Below are 25194 nucleotides of genomic sequence, written 5' to 3'. Positions count from 1 at the left end.
GTTAGTCAGAATACATTGCTGACCTGCTGTAGACATAAGAGTGTTGGGCAAGTTTATAAAAATGTAATACATTATATATTACATTTTTTAAAGTAATAAGTTACATCTTAATACATACACTGCCCGGCCCAAAAAAGGTCACACTCTAACATTCGTTGGACCGCCTTTAGCTTTGAGTACGGCACACATTCGCTGTGGCATCGTTTCCACAAGCTTCTGCAATGTCACAACATTTATTTCTGTCTGCTTTAATTTTTCACCAAGATCTTGTATTGATGACGGGAGATTCAGACCACTGCGCAAAGTCTTCTCCAGCACATCCCAAAGATTCTCAATGGGGTTCAGGTCTGGACTCTGTGGGGGCCAATCCATGTGTGAAAATGATGTCTCATGCTCCCTGAACCACTCTTTCACAATTTGAGCCCGATGGATCCTGCATTGTCATCTTGGAACATGCCCGTGCCATCAGGGAAGAAAAATCCACTGATGGAATAACCTGGTCATTCTGTATATTCAGGGAGTCAGCTGACCTCATTCTTTGGGCACGTTGCTGAACCTAGACCAGACCAACTGCAGGAACCCCAGATCATTGCACTGCCCCCACAGGCTTGTGACCTTTTTTTGACTGGGCAGTGTATTTTTGAGTTACTTTCACTGGAGATGCTAAATTTCTTGGCCAGTGTCGATTTTTTAATGTTGTTATTCCACTCTCTGCCAGGAAAAATAAATCATTGTTCTGGCAAAATGGTTTCAGTTTTAACGGCTGAGCAAGTTCGTTATTATAGTACGCTGTTTAGAAAGTACGCAGCTTCCCCGGATCATGTGCAGCTCTGGCCACTGTGAGGGGACCGGTGAGCGGAGCAAAACACACGTTTAGAGTTAGACCTATCACGCTATTTACCTCTGAATCTACCTAAACTAGTGATAAATATATTTGCTCTTTACTGTCGGATCACTCATTACTGGGTCAGGAGAGGGAGAGAGGAAAAAAGAGCGCTCCGTTTATAACTCCCGTGTTATTATCCCAAGATACTGTAACCTTTGGAATAATGTAGTTAATCTACATACAGACGTGGATACAATTGTTAGTACCCTTCTGTGAAAGAAAGAAAAACCCACAATGGTCACTGAAATAACTTGAAACTGACAAAAGTAATAATACATAAAAATGTATTGAAAAATAATGAATAAAAATCAGACATAGCTTTTGAATTGGGGTTCAACAGAATCATTTAAAAAAAGAAAATAATGAACAGACAAAAATGATGGTACCCCTACAAAGTCTGAAAATAATTTGACCACAGGGTCAGGTTAAACTAAGGTGTGTCCTGTAATTAGCATCACAGTGTCTTCAGACTTGTAATCAGTCAGTCTGCCTATTAAAAGGGTGAAAAGTAGTCACTGTGCTGAGGAAAATGGATGACAAATTGAAGAGACTGATAATACGAATGGTAACCAAAGAACCCCGAACAACTTCCAAAGAGATTAGAGGTGAACTCCAAGGTCAAGGTACGTCAGTGTCAGATCGCACCATCCGCCGCTGTTTGAACCAGTGGATTTGATTAAGTGGACTTAATGGAAGATGGCCGAGGAGGACACCACTGTTGAAAACAAATCATAAAAAAGCGAGACTGGAATTTGCCGCAATGCATGTTGACAAGCCACAAAGCTTCTGGGAGAATGTCCTTTGGACAGATGAGACAAAACTAGAACTTTTTGGTAAGTCACATCAGCTCTATGTTTACAGACGCTAAACGAAAAAAGAAAAGACCACTATACCTGCTGTGAAACATGGAGGAGGCTCGGTTATGTTCTGGGGCTGCTTTGCTGCATCTGGCACAGGGTGTGTTGAATCTGTGCAGGGTATCATGAAATCTCCAGACTATCAATGCATTCTGGAGCAAAATGTGCTGCACAGTGTCAGAAAGCTTGATCTTAGTCGCAGGTCATGGGTCCTCCCACAGGATAGTGACCCAAAACACACAGCTAAAAACACCCAAGAACGGCTCAGAACAAAACGTTGGACTATTCTGAAGTGGCCTTCTATGAGCCCTGATCTAAACCCTATTGAATATCTGTGGAAGGAGCTGAAACATGCAGTCTGGAGAGGGCACCCTTCAAACCTAAGACGGCTGGAGCAGTTTGTTAACTAGGAGTGGCTCAAAATACCTGTCGACGGGTGCAGAAGTCTCATTGAGAGTCACAAAAGTCGCTTGATTGCAGTGATTGACTCAAAAGGTTGTGCAACAAAATATTAAATTAAGGGTACCATCATTTCTGTCCAGGCCAGTTTCATTATTTAGTTTTTTAAAATGATTCTGTTGAACCACAATTCAAAAGCTATGTCTGATTTTCATTCAGTATTTTTAATACATTTTTATGTATTATTACTTTTGTCAGTCGCAAGTTATTTCAGTGAACATTGTGGGTTTTTCTTTCTTTAACGAAAGGGTACCAACAACTTAGTCTGTAAGTAAATCACAGATCTCTGGGTGAAACAGTGAAACAGTCCCACACTGCCGACATGTTGGTCTTTTTTTTTCCTTAGTTAATGTTTTTTCTATATAAGCAAACTACGGGTGCTTCAGACGTTATGACGGGACGCGGGAAAAAATAATTAAAGCATCGGCGACTGCCATTGGTGAATGTCACCTCATTTGGCCGTGCCGATGTCTGGTCGATGTATCGCTGCATCCCTAACTTTCACCTGAATGACTGCAAAAGTATGGCTTTAAATGCTAAAATGTAGTTTATTGCAGCTGATTATACCTCCAGTTAAGGGCAAAGTCGGATAGCATAACAGCTGTGTCGGCCCTTAAGGCTCCTAACAACTTCTAATAGGCGCTGTGAAGGCTCATGACCAATCCCATATGTATCAATCACCGTCAGAATCACAAAAGCTACGACAGCTTTATCCAACTCTTTGGGAAATGTCTTTCTATCTGGCAGTACATGCTGAACATTAAGAAAAGAGCTAGAAATTAAACTCATGCTCTGTTTAAGTGGGCTGAATAATATGTGATACCGGTAACATGACGTCTCTGTGTGTTATTAACAACATGTTAGTGGAGCCTCTGCACGGCCCTGTAACCTGCTGTATATGAACGAGTCTCTATGGCAACGTTAGCTCACCTTATCATTGGTGTGTTAACGGGGATTTGGCTGACAAGCTTTCTAAAAGCCGGCGATTCCACAGAGGACAGAGGCTGCAGATCTTCAACACTCTGCCACGAGTCTCTGAACTTCTCTGGTTTCAAGCAGCATAGCAGACCGAGAGACAGTTACCTTCTTTTGCTTCGGCCTGCCCGCACTCCTGTCTTTTCTCTGATCCTGCAGCTCTCCATGTCGCAAAAGTGGAATCTGTTTCTGCAGCTCTCTAAATCAATAGTAAACAGGCTTACTGAGTTACTATTCTATCTGCACAATTGCTCCTCTGGTGTCGGAATGTCTCGCGATGTTTGTGATTTCTTAGAAAACAAAACCTAATTTCGGGTTGAAATGTGTTGTAACTGCGCTACTGAGAATTGTAACGGGTATGATATTACTCACATGTCATTAATAATGCGTTATATTACTGCGTTACAGCAAAAAGTAATACATTATTGTAACTTTATCTAAAATATATCAAATTTCAATTGTTGAACGGGCATTGCATCATTGGTTTTTGTTACTGTAATGTAAAGTTTCTGTTTGCTGTTTTTTTTTCAATGCATTGCATGGATGTGAAATGTGTCTGTCCTCCACTGACGGATGTTTGTGTGCAGCTGAAGGTGCCAGAGAGCGAGGACAGCATCGCAGACCATGAGAGCTTCCACGACAGCCTGCTGAACATGGAGAAGTGGCTGATGATCATGAAGCAGAAGCTGGAGTCCTTCCACAGCCAATCAGGAGAGTGGAGCATCGAGGGCCGCCAGCATGAAGCCGAGGTGTGTGCATGTGCGTCCCAAGATATACAGCCATGTTTTTTTAGAACAAAAAAAACTCTGAATGAATTATGATTTTAGTTTCAAATAGAAAAAGAACTTAAATACCATTAAACGAGGCGTGACCTTTTCCATTCTTTAATAACAATGCTGCATTGTAGGGCTGCTCGATTATGGAAAAAATCATAATCACGATTATTTTGGTCAATATTGAAATTACGATTATTCAAACGATTATTTTTAAGTTTGAAAACACAACGCATTTATTCAGCATTTCTCCCCAAAGAAAACCCACCCTGTAACTGAGAATTTTCAAAATTCCCCTTAAAAAGATAGGCCTACTGTTCGACATTTTTCATTCATATTTGGCAGAACCACTGCTGAGATGGTGCGGAGATGGCAACGCATACGTTTGTCCAAAGTTTGGACAAGCTTCTTGAAACCCTCACCCTTGTACAGATAGGGTGCATATCTTTAGCTAAAAAATATCCAATGGCAGCTGTGATTTTCTTGTGCCTAACCGAATTCGATGGATAGTGAGTCGCATTATACAGTGTGTTTGAAATCGACGTCTGTGTTGATGTCGTGGGGGTGGTGGCCTTGTCTTTTTGTTTCTTTACTAATTCGTCGTAAGCGACTTTGTGCTTAAGTTTGAGGTGATTGAATAAGTTTGTTGTGTTGCCAAGGGGCGCAGATATCACTTTGTAAATCACGATCACGATCAAAATTTGATTAATTGCACAGCCCTACTGCATTGATTATGGGTCACTTGCTCTCTTCTCATGGAGGCTTTTAAAAAAATCTGAAGCCCCGGGCTGCTCCAACTGCTCTGTAAAACCGGAGGTCTGCTCCCTCAGGTTCATACAGCAGGTGGAGCAGATCAGGCGAGCAAATCAGCTGCCTACAGCAATTCAACAGCACTCCTCCTCAGAAACAGAAGCTCTCCTGCCTTCAATTTGGTCTGCTGCCCCGTCTCAAGTGGCCAATTAGCATCTAGGTGGTCACTCTATGAACCCACCGGCTAAAGAGACCGCACAGAAAGTGGCATGAGTAGCAGCCCTGTCACCCCTTATTTGGAGACGTAGAGGAATACAGATACAGCACGAGGAAAAGCTGGACATGACACCCATGTGGAAGTCAATTTAAGACAGTCAGTACAACCTTAGGAAGACCTGAACTCCCACAGGAATCCAGATTAAAAGCCCTGTAGAATTTCATTTACATAATCCCTTTATTTTATATATATTACATAATCCCTTTGTTTTATATATTTAGGTTTTTATTGTGAAATATGTGCTAGATGGGAAGTTATTTGAGGAAATACCTTCATTAAAATGTTTGTTGACTTTAAGGGACAGATGGGTTTGGGCATAGGGATGGAAGAGCGCAGGAGTTGAGGAAGCAAGGAGAGGAACAGCTGGATCTGGATCAGCTCGTTTGTACCCCCATTTTTAGAGATGTGGGTAAGGAGGAAAAGAGAGAGGGTTGTATTTTCTGACACTTTGTGAGTCTCCTTACACACCGGGGACACATATTTATGGATAAAAGACAACCTTTAAGTCAAAAAGCTGTTCCAGTTCCAATCACCCGTGCAGGTGAGGTCACCTAAATACCCAGTGCCCAATTGTGCCATCTAGTGCTCACAAACAACAACAAAAACATACAAATGGGCGCAGCAAATATCTTCACAAACACACAATCCTGTGTTTGACATTAACATGTATTTTAACCATGTCATGTGATATGTTACTTCAGTACTCTTTAAGAACAAATATTACCAGCACCTTTTCAGACAACTGCAGATGAACATTCAATGTCAAGAAATGCTCAATATAGATCACCTCTGACTATTTGTAACAAGTTAACACATTGCTCATCTACAGTAGAACCATAAAAGGAGTCATGGTCTTCCCATGAAGAACGTTATGTATTCTTAAAGTAACACTTAATTCCTCCTGAGCTTATACATTGAGTGACAATTCATGTAAAGAAAGAGAGGAAACTACTAGCAAATGTTATGGAAGGGATAATGTGCAGCGAGACTGTCGTTATGGGGTAAAGAACACCCGACAGGCTGATCAGGGAGCCAGGCGCGAAGCAGAGGATCTTGATCGTATTTCTTTCGCTAAGAAAAAAAAAATCTGTTCCACGGCGCACCAACGGCTGGAACTGTGACAGCAACGACTTTGCGGCAGCACTGATCAAAGTTTTCTAACTGTTCAAGTCTGTTCACAGTTTCTGATCCACTAACAAGTCCGTTAACACTGCAGAGCCCAGACCATGGGAAGATCTCACTTCTCTTATTTGTCATTTCCTCGCTCCTCGGTCTCACCGGAAGTTGATTTGTGTGCGCCATCTTGAGGAGCGTCCCATGGAGCTTATTTGTTCCGGAGGACCGAGGAGCGATAACCGAGGAACCACCAGACCTTCCTCCGGTGAAATCCTCAGCCACTCACCCCACCCCGTTACTGTGTATCCGTCACTGATAGGACGTTGCATAGCGTCACTGATCTGATGCTTCTTAACCTGAGAGCAGTTTAACAGCGGAGTGAAGACATTAAACTCAAGGGAATCACTCCTCTCAGTCTATACAGTGTTTTGTTTCAATTAATGTATCATATCTGAACTACAAAGTGGAATAAATCTGTTTATTCATTTATTGGAAACATTTTTCATGATCTTCATTTTTATTATGAACACATTAAAACAGTGACGCTGGAAGTCATTCAGAGTTGGGGGTGCTGAGTGACGTCACCTGGTGACAATGACGTCACACCAAACGCAGCGCAACGGAGCAAAAAATGAGCCAGATTCAATATTATGCTACAACTTACAATAGGCTACTTAAATTAGCTCTATCTTATAACGACACGTCGTGTCATCATAACATTACAATAGTTTTGTGTACATCAGATGGCCAGCGTGTAGTATAGCCTACTGTATACATTTAGTGAGACACACAGACCTTATTCCTAATAAGTGCATTTATTGAGCGAGTTGACTGATTACTGTTTTACCAACAGGCAAATCCAGGTCTGTCGTTATACGCGACATTCTCTCTCGTCTCTCACTCACTCACTCACTCACACTCACACACACACAACAGCAGCTGCAGCATGAACAGCCATCCTTCTCTTGCGCTCATTCACAGAACTACAAAGTAAAACAAGACATGAGCAATTAGCTAACTACATTTCTTAAAATAGCCTGATAACAAATGAGACGGGAAACTAAAAACACAACGAATCGAGCAGCACAACCACATTACCAGCTAAGCAAATTGTAACCAAGACCAAACCTGGCCTCAGGAAAGCATTGCCTACCTGATGGTAGAACTCCAAAGGTTGTCTTGCCCTCTGGGGTGGTGCTGATGAATCCGTCATGAGGGCATGGATGTCTAGCGTGTCCAGGATATCCTGGTGCATGTGCAGCAGGGCCAGGTGCGTTAGTCTCCTCTGACTGACTGCGTTACGAAGCCAAGTCTTTAGGCGGCGGAGTGCCGAGAACGACCTCTCTGATGAAGCCACAGAAACGGGCAGAGAAAGACAGAGATGGAGGAGAGATTCCACATCTTTGAAAAGCGTTCTTGTTTGGACATGTAGGTTAGACATGTACATCGCAAGGTCGTTAAGACTTGAAAAGTTCTCCTGTTGCATTAGCCCCCCCAGCATCCGTAGTTGCATATGGAGACCAGGCACATCTATATTTTCTGGCAACTTGAGAGAGCAAAGGTCTACCTCTGTGCCAACTGAGCCTTTTGTGGCAGCAAGCACTGTGGCCTCCCTAAGTGCTGCGGTTGCCATGCCACTCTGATCAAACCGGCATTCTAGTTCACAGTTCACAAGGTCAAGCGCTTCGAAAAAATCTCTTCTCCAAGACGCCACTCCTTTTGCTGGAACAATATCCTCAGCCTCTGTTGTGCTGCGAAATCTGGACGGTGTCTTGCTAACCCGGCTGTTGGGATCAGGCATCCTGAGGTTGTGTACAGCTGTTGATGCGCTGGTTTTTCTCAGCATTTCCTCCACAGCATTATCGGTGCGTACGGCTCTCTAAGGGTCCGTATACATTCTATGGCACTCCAGCGACGGTTGAGTCCTCAGCTTGAAGCACTTTGGCCACAGCTTCGCACGGAGTAAAGAGTGACTCGGAGCAAAGAAGGCCGAACATCGTTTTGCCTTTTTGCGCTTGTTTCAGAAGCCCAGAGATCTTTGACCTTGTTTCACCGCAAATGCTGCGGTCTTGATTGAGCGTTTGGAGTGTCTGGAGAACTGCGCCTAAAGAACGTATTACCCTGGATATGGCATTGGCTCTGACACACCGTTTTGTTGGACACAACCCAAGAAGGTTGCACCTCACTTCGTCGCCGAAAAAAGACTCAAAAATGGTCTTCCGCTTGGTGGATTCTCTGATGATAGTAGATATGCTTTGTACAAACTGGAGTGTGTCAGCTATGAGCGGCACCTCTCGCAGCACCAGGTCAAGGGAGTGATTGCAACAGCGTACGAAAAAGGATCCTGGACATACCCTTCCGAGTCTCGCCTGGACCCCGGAAAATCCCAAAACAGATCTTTTATGCACAGGAATAGAGTTTCCGATGTAGTGTCAGATGCATTGTAGAATCCCCAAAACTGGCACTTCTGGGCGAAATGTTGGTCTGTGTAGAACAAATGACACGAACATTGTTCACGTGATGTTATATCTGTTGTTCCGTCTGCAATTAAGCCATAGTATGGGGAGCTTAAGGTCTCTGCTACCATCTTGCGCTGAACAGCATGAGCTAATCATTCCAGAATTTCGTTTTGGATGTTGTCTCCCATCCAGTTGTCCCGTCTGAGTAGCCACTCGCGTGCAGCAGGTTGGGAATACGTTCTCTCAAGCATCAGCTGCCAAAACACACCACCACGATGGTCCTGTCCTCTCATAAGTAGTCCCTCGCGTGCTAGGAACCTCAGAGATCTGAAGGCCAGCTCCAAAACGGTCTGCGCTGTCATCTGGTCTTTAGCGATAGCATGTGAAAGCATTGCACTGATTGCTGTTCTCTTTAAGGCTGCTAGTTTGTGTACGGCTTCGAGATGAAAGTGTAAATTCTCATGTTCGCTAAATTTCTCACTTGCCTTTCGCCAATTGCAAAATCCTCCTCTGACAAAACTCCCAACACTCATCCTCTCTACATCGACAAGGCGCTTCTTGACGGCAGAGCAGCATAGGAAGCACAGAGCTGTGTCCTTTTCTGTATTGTAGTGGAGCCATGACCACCCGGACTTGAACGACCGAAATAATTATTCATTGCCAAAGCGTCTGGCTGGGAATGTAAAGTTTGTTGGCTGAAAAGGCTCTTCACCAAAACAATATGCATCAGGTACATACCCACTTGTTCCTAAAGCATCCTCAAGAGTCAGGGGAGGTGGTAACGTTAGCATTATCTGCACTATTGCTGGCTACAGTCAGCATTAGCTGTTGTTCATCTTCCCCAGGGCTGCAGCCAGTGCTAGAGTGATAAGACAACGGGCTCTCCTGGACACTTTCCTCCTGGTTGCAGGATGACTTTTGTTGTTTGGCTTTATGGCCATTTCTATCTTTAAAAAAATCGGAAATTATTTTCTGACTCGTAGTACAGTTCCTGTAGCTACCATGATACCGCCACTGCCAAATTAAATATCACCATTATGTAAAAGTAGAAAATTAATGTTTTTATTTTGAAAAGTAGAAAGTTGAAAATAAAAATGATTAATTTACTACGTCAGTGTTGCAGTGTTGCAATAGTCCTTCACCAGGGGGTGCTGCAGCACTCTCAGCATCCCTACTTCCAGCGTCCCTGCATTAAAATGAAAAGAGACAGATTGAGTATCTGTCCACAGGAACAGCTTTCCGTTTCACATTTTTAAGAATGGCTTTTATCTTTTTTTGAAAATGAGCTCTTATTTCATTTAATGTATTTGGGTCTACAACAAATGATACAAAGGTGTACTAACAGAGGCGTCAGGTGGGGGGGTGTTTGTGTGTTTGAATGAAACGGGGATAGAGCTGGCTGCTGTCAGACAATGCATCTGTACCGGCGTCATCACAAACGGACCTCACTTCACGTGATGCTCCGAGGAAAGGACGTCCCATTGCTGTTAAAGCTCATTTCCTTGCTTCCTCTCTCTTCGTGTGGTTTCTTTGTGTCTCTCCACACAAGTGAGGGATGCAGGGATGCCAGTTAAGAGAAGTGAGAAGTTTCCTTTCCCTTTCTTGATCCTCCTTAACAACGGTCAATAAATCCTTGACAGCGGTCTGTACTACTGGATTAACAATGTGTCACATGTTCTGAATTGACCAATCAGAATTGAGTATTCAACTAAGCCATGTAATAATAACAATTATTAAATTGGGTGTCTTCTATAGTTTTGTTCTTCATTTTCTACTAGTAGTAAATAACATTTGACAACCACAAACATTTTAGTTTCTGTGTTGACTTGTTGAAGGTCAAATTTTTAATAAAGCTACTGATTTGCTATTGGCTACCAAATAGTTGTCTCATTAAAGTAAATAAATAAATATTTTGTGAGGTTTTCGGATGTGTAATCAGGTAGATCATTTGTTTAATTTGCAAGTTAATACTATTTGTTTTAATCAATTTCATACTGCTTAGGTTTGTACAGTATGATAGTTCTCTTGTTTCTTTGATTATTGTTATTATTATTTTGTTTTTTGTATTATTGTTTTCCACATTCGAAATAAATCTAATCTAATCCAAACCCAAAAGCATCTGAAGCCCTTCACTGTCAGCTACTAGCTGAGTTAGATTATGTTAATCTGTTGTAGGTTGTTGTTTAGTTAATGCACAAATATGTTTACTTCTCTAAAGCACAGCGTATATTATGGACAGTATAGATTTCCTGTTAAAATAATAAATCATGTGTCAGTTTTGAGAAACGATCAGTCCAATGATGCAGAGCTCATCTCAAGCTGTACGAATGACAAATGGAGCCTGATGAAAACATTGATTTTTAAAACTGCTTTCTCCAAACACCGTGGTTATGAAAGTCCTCCATGTGTCCTCAGAGATTGCTGGGAGAGTTTCCAGAGAAGGAGCTCAAGCTGCAGCAGATGGAGGTCCAGGTTCAGGGGGTCCTGGAGAGGACGTCAGAGGAGGGGCAGGTCCACATCCTGCGGGACATCAAGCGCCAACAGGAGTCCTGGCTGGCCCTGAAAAACATGAGCCTCAACCTACACAGGTACAGAGACTCAGGGTGTGAGTGCCGGGGGTTAGAACTGGTTCTTTGGAGTTTTGGTACGTTTGGCAAAACATGACGCGAGTCTCTCCGTGTCACCCTGCTACAGGACATGCACGTTCCACCCCAAAAAAAAATAATTCAATCATTAAACATGCATTTGAATTCATTCAGAATCATTCTTATAATAAAGCATTTATATAGCGCTTTTCCTGATGCTCAAAGACGCTTTACATAAGGTCAAAACAGAAGCAACAAAAGTCCTATTCAGAGTGCGGAGTGAAATGGGGGGGAAGGGAGTTGATTAGAGATTGAAAGCTAGAGTGAATAAGTGAGTTTTGAGAGATTTTTTTGAAGGATTCCACAGTGTTGGCCTTTCAGATGTTCCAGAGGGAGGGGGAGCTGCAGCGAAGGCCTTTTTACAGAATACATACAGCCCCGGAAAAAATGAAGAGACCACTCCAGTATTATCATTTTCTCATGTCTTTGAGTTTAATGGTTTTTTAAAATTATTATTATTATATTCTCTAAATACTGACAACATTTCTCTGTGTTGGAATTCAACAGACACTGGGATGGATGCCATACATGTAGAGATAAACATTTAAGAACAATTTGGAGTTGCCTCTTCAGTTTTTCTGGAACTGTATGTTTAATAAAACATATTTATTTTAGCTTACACAAAATCATAAAAAACATAAAAATAATAAACCACCTCTGCCAAAACCTAATTTTTAAAACCAATAAACAAAAATCAAAGAAATTAAATAAATCACTTGGAAAAAAAACTCACTAAACAAAAATAAAGCAAATCCCTTTCTTTCAAAAACATATTCATACTCCACCGAGGTAGAGGGGGGGGGGGGCAAGGTTGTTGATGGCTTTGTAGGTGAGAAGTAATATTTTGAAGTCAATGCGGTGTTTGATGGGGAGCCAGTGGAGGTGGTGGAGGATAGGGGGGATGTAGTCGGGTGGAGCTGAGCATGCGGGCAGCGGAGTTTTGGACGTATTGTAGTTCATTTAGGATGTAAGACGGTGAACCAGAGAGGATGATGTTGCAGTAATCAAGTCGGGATGTAATGAAGGCATGGAGGAGAGTCTCAGCGGCGGTGGATGGGAGGGACGGTCTGAGGCGGGCGATGTTTTTGAGGTGGAAGAAGACGGTTTTTGTGACCTGGTTGACGTGAGGGAGGAAAGTGAGAGCGAGGGTCAAGGATGGTACCAATAAGCTGAATAGGTCTGTAGCGACTAAAACTCCCAATAAATAACGTCGCTGAGAGGCTAAGTTAGCTCATCACTATGACTGAGATGAGTGTCACAAAACATATCACCCTCTCTGTCAACCACACCCCAGCATATAACAACTAGATACCATTCAACCCCCCCAGCAGGCAATCTCCAGAAACATTAAGCAATTCCAAATGTGTTCTGACACAGAGATGGTGAACTCAGGCTAAATAAGCATTTAGGCTCCTACATTGTCCACTTAGAGCATTAGTACTGCATCATGTGGGGTTATAACCATCGGGAATATGATGAATATGACTCATCTGATATATTTATATTCTGGGAACAGAAACGCTCCGAGCGATTGAATACAAAACATCTTCTGTGCAGCGTCCGTGTGGTCTCACTCATTGACTTTCTTGATTAGGACCAATCATTACTAGCTGATTATCACTATGTTATTAAGTTTAACACATTTATTTTTAAAGAAGGCAAATCTTCACAAAACACTAATAATAATAGATTACATTTTTATAGCGCCTTCCAAGGGACCTAAGGCCGCTTTACATGGTCTAAGGACAGACAACAAAAAGAAATCGAACAGGTAGGGCAAATAATAAACAAATAGGACATCTTTGAATGTGCGATTAATGACCTTGTGTGAAATGTTGTAACTCACTTTTAGTTTATTTTGTATCTCTGCAGAGTGTCTTTGAGCACCTTTAAACCGCATTATGAAATAAATTATTATATTTATTATTATTACTATTTCAAAAAGGACAACTTTAGAATAATTTTAGGCATTTAAAAAACATTTTTAATATGCTTTATTTTTTAATTGTTACATACAGGCAGTGTTGTGCCAGTTCACAGCTTTTCTGAACTAGTTCAAGTTCAGTTCATACATGCTCAAAGTGAACAGTTCACGTTCAAAGTTCACAATTGTAATTCTGAACTAGTTCAAAGTTCAGTTCATTTCACTTTTTTCGTGAGATATTCAAATAACTACTTTTTTTCACACTACGAGCTAGAAATCACTATACGTTCTTTGAAACTGTTCATTGTAGACATTTGCTCATAACACTGCTATTGTTGGTTTCTTAACAGGTGCTGAAACTTGTAGCAATACAGACAAGATAGACCAGTTCTATACTTAGTGCAATGAAATCTACTAGCATTCAATTAAATAAAGAATATATAATATGAAATATGAATATATTATTTGATATATATGATATTATATATACCTATGTGTGTGTATGAAATGAGCAAAACTCTTGAATTGCATTCACACTGGATGGATGTTTTAATTCAATGTGCCGTTTCAAATTCGAGAAGGACGTTGTCGATGTCCTAACTTGTTTTTGCTGCGCAGGTGGACACATCTTACACAGGAAGGAAAGATTTTTGCCGTCGGGGTCTTGGTTTGCAAGAGTGTAAAATTGTTTTAAATGTTCGTGAGGAGAATCGGAGTCCGTCTCCGTGCCATCACTTCCACTAGCCATCTTGTTTTTTTTTTTTTTTTAAATCGCAGCGCTTTCTCTCACTCTCGTCATTGGTCTCTCTCTCTCTCTCTCTCTCTCTCTCTCTCTCTCTCTCTCTCTCTCTCTCTCTCTCTCTCTCTCTCTCTCTCTCTCTCTCTCTCTCTCTCTCTCTCTCTCTCTCTCTCTCTCTCTCTCTCTCTCTCTCTCTCTCTCTCTCTCTCTCTCTCTCTCTCTCTCTCTCTCTCTCTCTCTCTCTCTCTCTCTCTCTCTCTCTCTCTCTCTCTCTCTCTCTCTCTCTCTCTCTCTCTCTCTCTCTCTCTCTCTCTCTCTCTCTCTCTCTCTCTCTCTCTCTCTCTCTCTCTCTCTCTCTCTCTCTCTCTCTCTCTCTCTCTCTCTCTCTCTCTCTCTCTCTCTCTCGAGCCTCCAGCCCTCCGCGCTCTCGGCGTTGCTATGCCTAAGCCGCTCTGCTGCAATTCATCATGGGTAACGTCGTGCGGAAGCCAGTACGTTTCAACTATTCAACTCAACTATTCTCAGCCGGACACTACGTTGCCCGCAATGCATTGCGCATACAGTGCCAAAACTATTTCTGCGTTGATACATGATTTAAGCGGCACCTACAGGAGGGAGGAACTTTCTCTCTCGTTGCGTTTCAAAAGAGAAAACAGATGTCACACAGTTTTCAATGGAAAACAAATGCCAACGTTCATTTACAGTGATGTCTGCCGTTCATGACACATAATGTGAACTAATTCACGTTCAAGTTCTTTATTGAAAAATGTGTTGCGTTCAGTTCAACGTTCACGAAAAAATGAGCGTGTTCAATGAACGCGTTCTTTTGAACTCGTTCACGCACAACACTGCATACAGGTCATGCATTTGATATTTTTCTCAAGGCCTTTCATATTCCTTTGACTTCAATACCACCTGATGCTGTTATTTAGAAGAATTGGGACAGGTATGAAGGTGTTGAATGTAAAGATCATTTTTTTGTAGAATTGGAATCAAGCCCTCAGTTTTCAGAGACATCAGCTCCAGAGTTCCAGCTTCTTCCTTTGTGTTTCCAGGCTTGTGAACAGCTCCAGACACCAGACAGACTTTGCCTCATGGAGCATTGGAGGTCCTTCTGCAGACCCCTCCATCGCATCACCGCTCACAGTGCGGGGGGCCATGGCTAGCTTTGGGTCTGCAAGAGGAGTAAACCTGGAGGGAGAGACAGGAGGGTTGGGGGAAGCAGTGAAGGGGGGGCTGATCCAGAGCCATCACGGTGACGGTCACCTCCTCCTGTTCGCTCAAGACAACGCACTCAGCTCAGCCAGCACAGGAGAGGACAGAGGACAGATCGGAGACACCGTGGATTCTTCTGCCTGGAGTGTTTACAGCAGAGCCGGACAGAAAGGATCCACAGACCCCCCCCACAGTGATAAATCAGCAGGGGCCGCAGACAGAGGAGCAGCTTTAACCATAAAGGTCAGTGCTGGTGAAGGCAGGCTTTCACCCTTATTCTAACTCAGCTGTACTGGTGTACAACAGAAGCCTAGAGACACTGTGACCAGGACACTGTAAGGCAGGTGACTGTATAGGGGGGGGGGGGGGGCACTGGCTAGTATCAGAGCCACATTTACACACATATAAACCCCATAAAGCTGACTTAAATTCAACATTTAATTGGGAGCTTACATCAAGACTCTAGTGTATTGGTTAAGCAACCGTACGTTGCAGGTTTCATATCAGCATTTTTAGCCTCAAACAAGCGTGTGTTTTTATAATCCTTCGTTTGAAGAAGGTCCTTCAGCTCAGGTAATGACCTTCCACTGTTCATCCCTTCCTGTTTTGATTAAAAATCAAGTCTTATTGTGAAGTGGTACCCAAATGTGTTACAGTCGCTACCAGATAGTTCAGTAGCGGGTTCGACTAGTGGAGCATTTCTGCCAATGTCACCCCCTATATATCCCCCTTTCACCACTACAGTGGAAGGGCAATCTGGCCCCAACAGGATCTGAATGAATAAAATTAACAGTTTGCAGCCGCTCAAATGTGTTTCTAGCTGCTTTACAAGAATCAAAGACAATCTGAACATTTAGAAATAGTGCAGCAGAAACACATGACACATTTAAAAACATAGTCATTAAAAATCTAAGAGAATAAAGTAAACATAAAAGCAGCTAATGTATAGCAATAAATGATTATGCTTATATGGGGGGGGGGGGGGGGGGGGTGCTGCTGCCTCTCCTCTCTCGGTGTCAGCAGCAGAACAATTTTGTCAAATCTGTGTAGAACAAATAATTGGTGAAGCTCTGCCTCCATCCAGTTTCCTAACAGACAGAGAAGTGAGCATTTGGATAGTTAGGCAAGCAACTTGAAACAACAATCTGTCTATTCAAATATCAATCTCAGCTTAATGAGGGTAGAATAAGTCCAAAAGAGAAGGAACAACGTTAATTCAAAGCTTACTATGCATGCAGCTGCTAGGCATCAGCCTGGAGTTTATTCTGTATATTTACAGACTGCCTGATGAATAGAAGACACATTATTTGGTTTGTCTCCTTCATGGTGCAGGGAATTAATTCCCTCAAAGATTCGATAAAGAAAAAAGTCCTGAACACATTTATCAACCCTCCACTGATAGATATTTTAAAAGCATATTTCGGTCACAATGACTGTTTCCTCAAGACACATCCAAGGATAAATATCACCAACTCTTTTCAAATAAAACCACTGCAGAGGTGATGAGTGTGTCCTGATTTGTTGTGCTCTGAATGGCTGTTATCACCTGTGCACACATATTGCACTTGTCTAGCAGAAGAATTGGAAATGAAATGACATAATATGTGAGGGGAAAACAAAGCAGCCTGGAAACGTGGTGACAGGTAATAGCTGAGGCAGCCTCCGCCTGATGGATGTGTTCACAGTTCTGCCACTCCAACTCAGTGAGGACACAGAATACCTGCCTACCTGTGGATGTGTGCTCTGAGCAGGGGTTTCATGAGTTGTGTTTGGGGTTTATAGGCAGGCGGAGGACAGTACCATTCCAGGAGGGAGGAGTTTGAGGCCTGGCTGTCCAAAGAGAGTGCTCTCCTGTCAGGGATCTCCAGCAGCAGAGGGGCCAAACTCAGCGCCAAGGACCTGAAGACCAGACAGGACACGCTCACCGTGAGGGACTTATAATATTAACAGTTGATTTCACACAGTTGTTTTACATGTTGAATTGGTTTAACATGTTTAAATGCTGCTGATTGTTCAATAAGCGTAATTATTCTGTAAATTAACTCATTAGATTTACTCAAGTGCTGTTCTTAAGTACAATTTTTTCTTAAAGATCTTGTACTTGAGTAAAAGTAGAAGTACTCAGATCTTGAGTAAAAGTAGAAGTACTCAGATCTTGTACTTGAGTAAAAGTAGTAATAGTCATTGTTTGATTGGTCCATTTCAGAATAATATCTCTGATATGTTTTATAATTATTGATCATTAAAGTGTTCTCAGAGCTGGTAAAGGTGCAGCTAGTTCTAATGGCTTTGTATACTGCAGGGTAGCTGCTGACTTACTCCAGGTGAACTAAAGTCTGATTTAAGGGCTGATTATATTTACCATCATTAATCCAGATCTGTAAAGTAACTAAAGGGATTAAATACATGTAGTGGAGTAAAAGTACAAAGTAGCAAAACATTGAAATAGTAAAGTACAAGTATCTCAAAATTCCTTAAGAACAGTACTTGAGTAAATGTACTTGTTACCACTGGGTATTTAACCTATCTACCGTATCAGTTAAGCAGGTTAACCCTGGTGATGCATGGCCCACGTGTTAATATATAAGCAGTAGCCTCACACGAAGCTGAAAGCTCCTCCACGTTGACTCCTGTTGTAAAGTTGTGTTGCCTTCAGGTGTTTCCTGTTATAGTGGTACGGCTCACTCTCTGTCCTCTGCAGGCTCTGAGAGCAGGGCTGTCCTGGGGGCAGGAGCACTTCCAGCTGCTGCTGCAGGAGAGACAGAGCGCTCAGGCTGGCTCTGGATCAGCAGAAGATGTGGGTCTGGAGGAGCTGCGCTACCGCTGGATGCTCTACAAGTCCAAACTGAAGGATGTGGGGGAGCTCCGGACCAGGGCCATGGTAAGAGTCTGACCCGTGTACACACTGCCTGCATTGCAATACACACTGAATTTATTTCCAGGCTCTCTGTGTGCGAACGCAAACGTCTTAAATAGGAATAATCTCAGGCTGTGCTCATTAAGAAAATAATAATCATTGCGATTATTTGGACTAATATTGAAATTGGGATATGATGTGTCATGAGAGGGAGTGACCACTGTTGAAACATCCTTAACATACCAGGCAGGGGTTTTCTGTAGGATCTGTACCAAACAAAGAGGTCTGTGAGGCTTCTTTGTAACAAGACACAGACAAATATATATATATATATATATATTTCTTTTTTTTCTCACATAATTGATTTTCACCAAACAAGGGCGCTCCCTAGTCCATATTGCTATTTCAATCAAAAATAGTGAATAATTTCTGAGCCCTCGCCCAAGTAAAAAATGAGTGATTTCATGCTATCTACAGAGATAATCAGGTAGAGTTTAATATGACAATTTCTAAAACATTTTCAATGCCAAGAGAGCTTTTAATTTACCCACAGTTGGTATTTACTACAACTGTTAGGTGGTCAAATGTGTAAAGATGTACATCATTGGTAAAGTAAAATACATCATATCCTTCTTTCAATGATCTGGCTGGATAATATAAATGAACATATTTGATTATTTATTGTTTTCTTTGATTGAATGATGAGATTTTCTTGTTAAATGTTCTTTACAAGGAGAGAGAGCTGAGCACTTGTTTTAAGGGAAATGTTTTTCCCCTGTCAGTGCGCTGCTGGTGTTCCACCACAAGAGTGCAATAGAACATAAATTAGATTTCCTGCCACACTTCTGTACAGCTGAATCAAATAACTGTATCCCCAACTTCTATATACATTTCAGAAAAAAACACTGGACTTTGCATGTTGAAAATGTCCCCTGTCAGTTCAGCAGTGTGGTTCAAATGTATGATGATGAGTATGAGTGTGTAATTGTAGCACTTTAATTTAATTACAATATTTTTTATATCTGCAGAAAGTCCAAGCGCAACAGGAAGAGCCGGCCGTCGCAGCAAAGGTGCAAAAGGTAACACAAATATATTTAGTAACTTGTTTAAAAAAGTCAACATTCTAGGGCAACTCAATGGTGGTATAATGCTCCACCATCAGGCATGTGATCAGAGATGATGGTCAGCTCTGATGTGCTGCACTTTTATTGACCTTAAGCCTGGTGGTGTTACATTTCAAATGGTGTGTGACAGGGATCAAACCTCAGAAATTCATGAGGTTTAACTGATAAACAATATCAAAAAGCTAGAGCAGTCATTTGTATTGCCATTGTCTTACTGAAAATCAATTAGACACATAGTGGTGTAGGAATTAGTCCTTTAACCCAGAAAGCTAGCTTTTACCACTTCCTGTTCTCTTGTCTCCAAGTCAATGTTCTTTTGAACTTTTTATGGCCTGAAATAAGGGTTGTACAAGCTGAAGAGTTTTATGCTACAACATGAAAGACATCAGTAAATACTCCACTGCTGTATGTCTCATGCTTCTATGCATCTGAAAATGACGGTTGCTAACAAGTGACTAAATGAGGCGACTAAACATTATCACACCAAACATTAGCTTTTAGCTTAGCGGTGGTTATGTGCAGCCATGTTACCGTGATGTTTGATTATATCCTTTATATTAGCTTTTTTCCTTAAACGTTTGTCAGCCACAGATCTTATCTGCAATATTCCAAAATCCAGTGGAAAAATCCCATTCCCATATCAAGGGCGCTAATGTCACTTCTGGTCAAAATTAAGCCCCTGCCACTGTATGGTGAAAATACTTCATTCGAGCGAAGCGGAAAATAATAGTGTCTTCACGTCTTTAAGCTGCTGAGTCATAAATTGTACTTCAAACAACAAATAAATCCAGAGTTCCTTAACTTCCTCTACAGAAAAAAAGGAGAGTAAAAGAAAGGCTGTAATTCAGAAATCTCAGTTTCAGTCTCAGCCTGCTCCCTGCCACTTGTCCACTGGCAGACCCACTGGACATCCCTCCCCTATTTATCCTCCGTAAAAACAAAGCTGTCTTTGCCGTCTGACCAGATATTTGACACCATCTTCATATTTCTGGACTCATTATACCGTTTCTGACCAACAGAAATATTGTTTTCTGGCAGCACTTTAACATTTTACGGGGAAAATCTGCATGTGATGCTAATGATGTGATGCTAACTTCCCGGTTGACCTAAATCCCTGCACCTAAAGACTTAAGACCTCCACCAGTTTCACAGGATCCAGAGTGATCTGCACCAATTCAGAATGTTTCGATCCTTTAAACCCTGAACCATCCTGCCTTCATTTGACATATTGAAATTTCCTAGAGGACTTTGGACTGTAGAGAGCCAGAGACCTGACATGACCACCCAGCACTGGCATCAAGCATACCAAAGCCACCCCCAACTCCATCATTCACTTAGTAAGCAGAGGCTGGTGAGCAGATTAAAGCACCGCCCCGAACCCCCCTACCCCCCACTCAGGCCCTTCTGTTGACCCCCTTGCTAAAAGAGCCCTCCAAACATTCCTCTATCTTTTCACACGCTCGTTACTCCTCCTTTATCAGCCACTTCCTCCAGGGAGGGGCTGATTGTTGAGTCACTGGCTTACCTTGACTGTTCTCGTCCCATGGAAGGAAAGCAGCCAGCAGCTCCTCATGACTCTACTGGATGAATCGATGTGCGGAACTCTCTGAATAAAGACCTTGTGTTGATTGTTTTAAGACTGACAGCAGCTTTGTGAGCATGTCAAGCTCAACAGTTTACATCCTCTCTGCTTTCTGACGTCATGTCTTCAAGCTGTCAAACATCTGATTGGCCTGCAGTCGGAACAAGTTTATCAGATTTTTTTACAAACATCTGCCAGTACTCGGTCTGGGTTTCTACCAGATCTGTACTGAATCCTTAGAGCAGGGGTGTCCAGACTACGGCTGTGGGGCCAACTGAGGCCTGTTGTCCATTTTGAAATGGCACTCAACAAATTATTAATAATAATAATAATAAATGACACTTATATAGCGCTTTTTTAGAAACTCAGAAGACGATTTGATAGACTAACACGAAAAACTAATAAGAAAATACGTAAAGAAACAAACAACTAAATTATAAACGTTAAATGGAATAATATGGCCCAAACATGAAACCTGTGCGTGTCTTGTATTTTACTTCTTAATATGTGTAAACATACCACAGTAGCATTCATTTGTTAATAAGCCAACTTTTTTAATAAATTCAGTCAATCTGAGTTGAAAACATTTTCTAACAATTCTTAGTTCAAAATAAAAAAAAGGCCTGTAGCAACAAAACTCCCAATGAGCATTTTTCGCTAGAAGCTAAGGTAAACCCATCAAAATTAGGTCTAGCTAACCTTAGCCTCCAGCTTACCTTAACCTCTAGTTTACCTTAGCCTCTAGCTTATCTTACCTTAACCTCTAGCTTACCTTAGCCTCTAGCTTACCTTAGCCTCTAGCTTATCTTACCTTAACCTCTAGCTTACCTTAGCCTCTAGCTTATCTTACCTTAACCTCTAGCTTACCTTAGCCTCTAGCTTATTTTACCTTAACCTCTAGCTTACCTTAGCCTCTAACTTCCCTTACCTTAGCCTCTAGCTTACCTTAGCCTCTAACTTCCCTTACCTTAGCCTCTAGCTTACCTTACCTTAGCCTCTAGCTTACCTTACCTTAGCCTCTAGTTATCTTACCTTAGCCTGTACTTACATTAGCCTCTTGCTACCTTATCTTCTAGCTTACCTTATCTTCTAGCTTACCTTAGCCTCTTGCTTACCTTACCTTAGCCTCTAGCTTACCTTAGCCTTTGCTTACCTTATCTTCTAGCTTACCTTACCTTAGCCTCTAGCTTACCTTAGCCTCTTGCTTACCTTATCTTCTAGCTTACCTTAGCTCTTGCTTACCTTACCTTAGCCTCTAGCTTACCTTACCTTAGCCTCTAGCTTACCTTACCTTAGCCTCTAGCTTATCTTACCTTAGCCTGTAGCTTACTTAGCCTCTTGCTTACCTTATCTTCTAGCTTACCTTATCTTCTAGCTTACCTTAGCCTCTTGCTTACCTTACCTTAGCCTCTAGCTTACCTTAGCCTCTTGCTTACCTTATCTTCTAGCTTACCTTACCTTAGCCTCTAGCTTACCTTATCTTCTAGCTTACCTTAGCCTCTTGCTTACCTTACCTTAGCCTCTTGCTTACCTTACCTTAGCCTCTAGCTTACCTTACCTTAGCCTCTAGCTTACCTTACCTTAGCCTCTAGCTTACCTTAGCATCTAGCTTACCTTACCTTAGCCTGTAGCTTACATTAGCCTCTTGCTTACCTTATCTTCTAGCTTACCTTAGCCTCTAGCGACTGATCATTGGGAGTTTTGTCATGACAGGCTGTTTTTTCATCAACTAAGAATTGTTAGGAACGGTTTTCATCTAAGGTTGACTGAATGTATTTTAAAAGAGTCCGTACTGAACTTATAGCTGTAACAATGTTTAATAACTCAAATAAAACAACAACTTAAAGAGGACCAAATGGTCAACAGAAAATGTCAGAGCCAGCTCACCCTCTGTGTCGTGCTAATTACTGGCAAACTGTCAGGAGGAGCGAAGCAGGCCGGACCCCAGTACAGCACAAGGAGGCGGAATACCACTTTCAACCAAAAATGAACTTTGTTATAAAAAATAAAAAAATACAGAGCTAAAAGGCTGTTAATAAAAATGCAAGGCTAGGGAAATCCAGGACATGAAAAAGACTTTACTTCACACCTGAAGGACGACCACTTACTAAGAACTAAGAACACAAGGGAAAGCAGGACTAAATACAAAGGGACTAATCGCAAGACAAGACACAGCTGGAGAGGGGAGGCAGAAACATGAGGGCAACAGGTGACAACAATGAGACAATTAGACTCAAGGAAAACCAAAGACAGGAAGTAAAACTACACATGACACAACGGAGGAAAAACATTTCAAAATAAAACAGGAAACTACAAACACAATACAAGGATCTTGACACAAACAACAGGTGGACTAAATACAAACTAACCACACCCATGTGACGAACACCGGAAGTGATAATTAAATACAATATGTGCAATCTAAAATAACAAGAATAATGTCAATAATTGCCTCAGGCTAAATAAGCATTTTGGCACAATAACTTATTTACACATGAAGCTTGAAAAATAACCTTCATATTTCCCCTTATTATCAGCAGTCTGAAGCTTCTGCCCTAAGGAATGATCTGCCAACAAGTTTGGAACAAGATCATAAAACCGTGGAGAGCTGAGATTTAGGATGCTTTTTTTCTGAAAGCATATTCAAGTATTAAACATTATTTACCTACATTTGATTGATTTTGCTAGCTTCTAACTTAACATATGAGGCAGTATACCTCACCTCAAGTGAGGGGTCCACTTTTCTGTATATGGCCCTACGTGTTTTTTTAATAGAATGTATCCACATAGCAACTTTTCCTGTGCAAGTTTCTCTTTTCAATTGATTCCAATCAGGAGAGAGGACATGCCGTCACGTGCAGCCGCCTCCAGAAGAAGCGCTGCACCCAGTCTTTTTTTCTGAGCACACCACCAGCCAATCCAAGCGTTCGAGTTGAAAATAGCTAAACCTTTTAGAAACCTGCTGGTGACATTACTGTAAAAATTGGAGAGGGAAACTTGTTTTGTGTCCATCTAACCTAAGCTGTATATGATAAAAAGAAACGATTATAAGAATGACTCAAAAGCTTTTTCTGAGAGTAGATCAGCTGTTGAGAACTGGATGCTGCAGCTGTGAGTGTTGTACTTTTTTCTTTTTAGCTCTTTCAGACAAAGTGTGAGAGCAAGCATCTTCCTGTTGCTCCTCATGGTGAAAGAACCTTGCCTAGCAAATGTATAGAAGCAAAAATAGATAATACAAGGCAAGTATGCGATGCTGATGAGTCATAGAACAGTGTTGATTTCCTGTCAAGATATCGTTTTTCATAGAAATCTTGGGATAAAGCACTCCCCATCCCCCTGCCAGCACCAGAAAAAGACACTTCATAGACAAAGGGACTTATTAAAACATTTAGAGTTTGTTGAAGTAAGAAAAGAGTATCTGTACAGCTGTGCTGCAGCTCTTTGAGCCTGGACTCAGAGTAGAGATCCTAATCAGGATTCTAACTGGCTCACAATGCTAACCTGCAGATGTTTAGTAGCTTTAATGTTTACCATCTTTGCCATTGTACATAAGCATGCTGGCATGGTAGTTAATATAAAAAACTCAAAGTAAACCTGAGGGTGCAAGTATTGGGGAAATGTTCACCTGACGACCAAAGTGATTGCAATCCTTCCTGAGGGGAGGTTCTGAGCTGATGAGAATGGTGATCCATAAAGTGCTGTCAAGAGTCAGCAGTCGAGACCAAATGTGTCAACTAACTAGCCCTGCCAGAAACATTTTTCTATAATAACAAAACAAATAGCTTTTGAAGGCATCTCACCCAAAATAAATAAATCATAGAAAATAAAAATGTTATAAAAGAGGCTGCTTGCTGGACACGTACCACTGACAGACCAGGAAGAGCCTGAAGTATTTGCTAATGAATACAACTTAAAGTTCTACTTGATCAATGTTTCAACTAAAGAGGTCACCGCTGACCCCTTGCGGGTTGATCTAGCAGAGCTCCTGACATATGATGAATGAATTAGATAACAGAATGCACCATGTCAAAAGTCCTGCTTGACTTTTACTGTGGTAGATCTGCAGGAGAGGTTCAGTCCTTCTCAGGGAGGTGAGGTATTGTGTTCTGACTCCAAGAACAACATACGTGTGTGTGTGTGTGTGTGTGTGTGTGTGTGTGTGTGTGTGTGTGTGTGTGTGTGTGTGTGTGTGTGTGTGTGTGTGTGTGTGTGTGTGTGTGTGTGTGTGTGTGTGTGTGTGTGTGTGTGTGTGTGTGTGTGTGTGTGTGTGTGTGTGTGTGTGTGTGTGAATAGCTAGTTTTGCTTCCTCTTCCATCAATTATTAGCCTTTACACAAACACACGTCTCTCTCTGCCCCATTATCCCTCTAGATCTGCACTGTTAGGTTTGTGTTTTGTTTGTGTTCATGTTTCTTTCTCAACCAACTGACTCTGTCTGCGAGAGGCGTTGGTTACAAAAATAGATAAAGCGGTTTTGCAACATTATGTTGTAATCAGTGTTTTGGTTTTTTAGTGCCAACAGTTTCAGACTGCAATAATCTTAGGCTGTTGTTTCTA

At 41.7% G+C, this 25194-nt stretch overlaps 1 protein-coding gene across 2 annotated transcripts in view; it reads left to right on the top strand.

The window, feature by feature from the left end:
• syne3 (spectrin repeat containing, nuclear envelope family member 3) overlaps positions 1-25194 on the top strand; it is a 78593-nt gene that overhangs the window by 46833 nt on the left and 6566 nt on the right. For both annotated transcript variants that reach the window (XM_063908704.1, XM_063908703.1), the window contains exons 12-17: positions 3765-3926; positions 10968-11140; positions 14916-15318; positions 16858-17001; positions 17777-17956; positions 18961-19011. In XM_063908704.1, the coding sequence (XP_063764774.1) occupies positions 3765-3926; positions 10968-11140; positions 14916-15318; positions 16858-17001; positions 17777-17956; positions 18961-19011 (1113 nt within the window). The remainder of the gene's footprint in view (positions 1-3764; positions 3927-10967; positions 11141-14915; positions 15319-16857; positions 17002-17776; positions 17957-18960; positions 19012-25194) is intronic.

This window comes from Eleginops maclovinus, chromosome 19 (genome assembly GCF_036324505.1).
Source record: "Eleginops maclovinus isolate JMC-PN-2008 ecotype Puerto Natales chromosome 19, JC_Emac_rtc_rv5, whole genome shotgun sequence".
NCBI classification, from domain to species: domain Eukaryota; kingdom Metazoa; phylum Chordata; class Actinopteri; order Perciformes; family Eleginopidae; genus Eleginops; species Eleginops maclovinus.
This window is presented reverse-complemented; position numbering and strand designations above follow the sequence as displayed.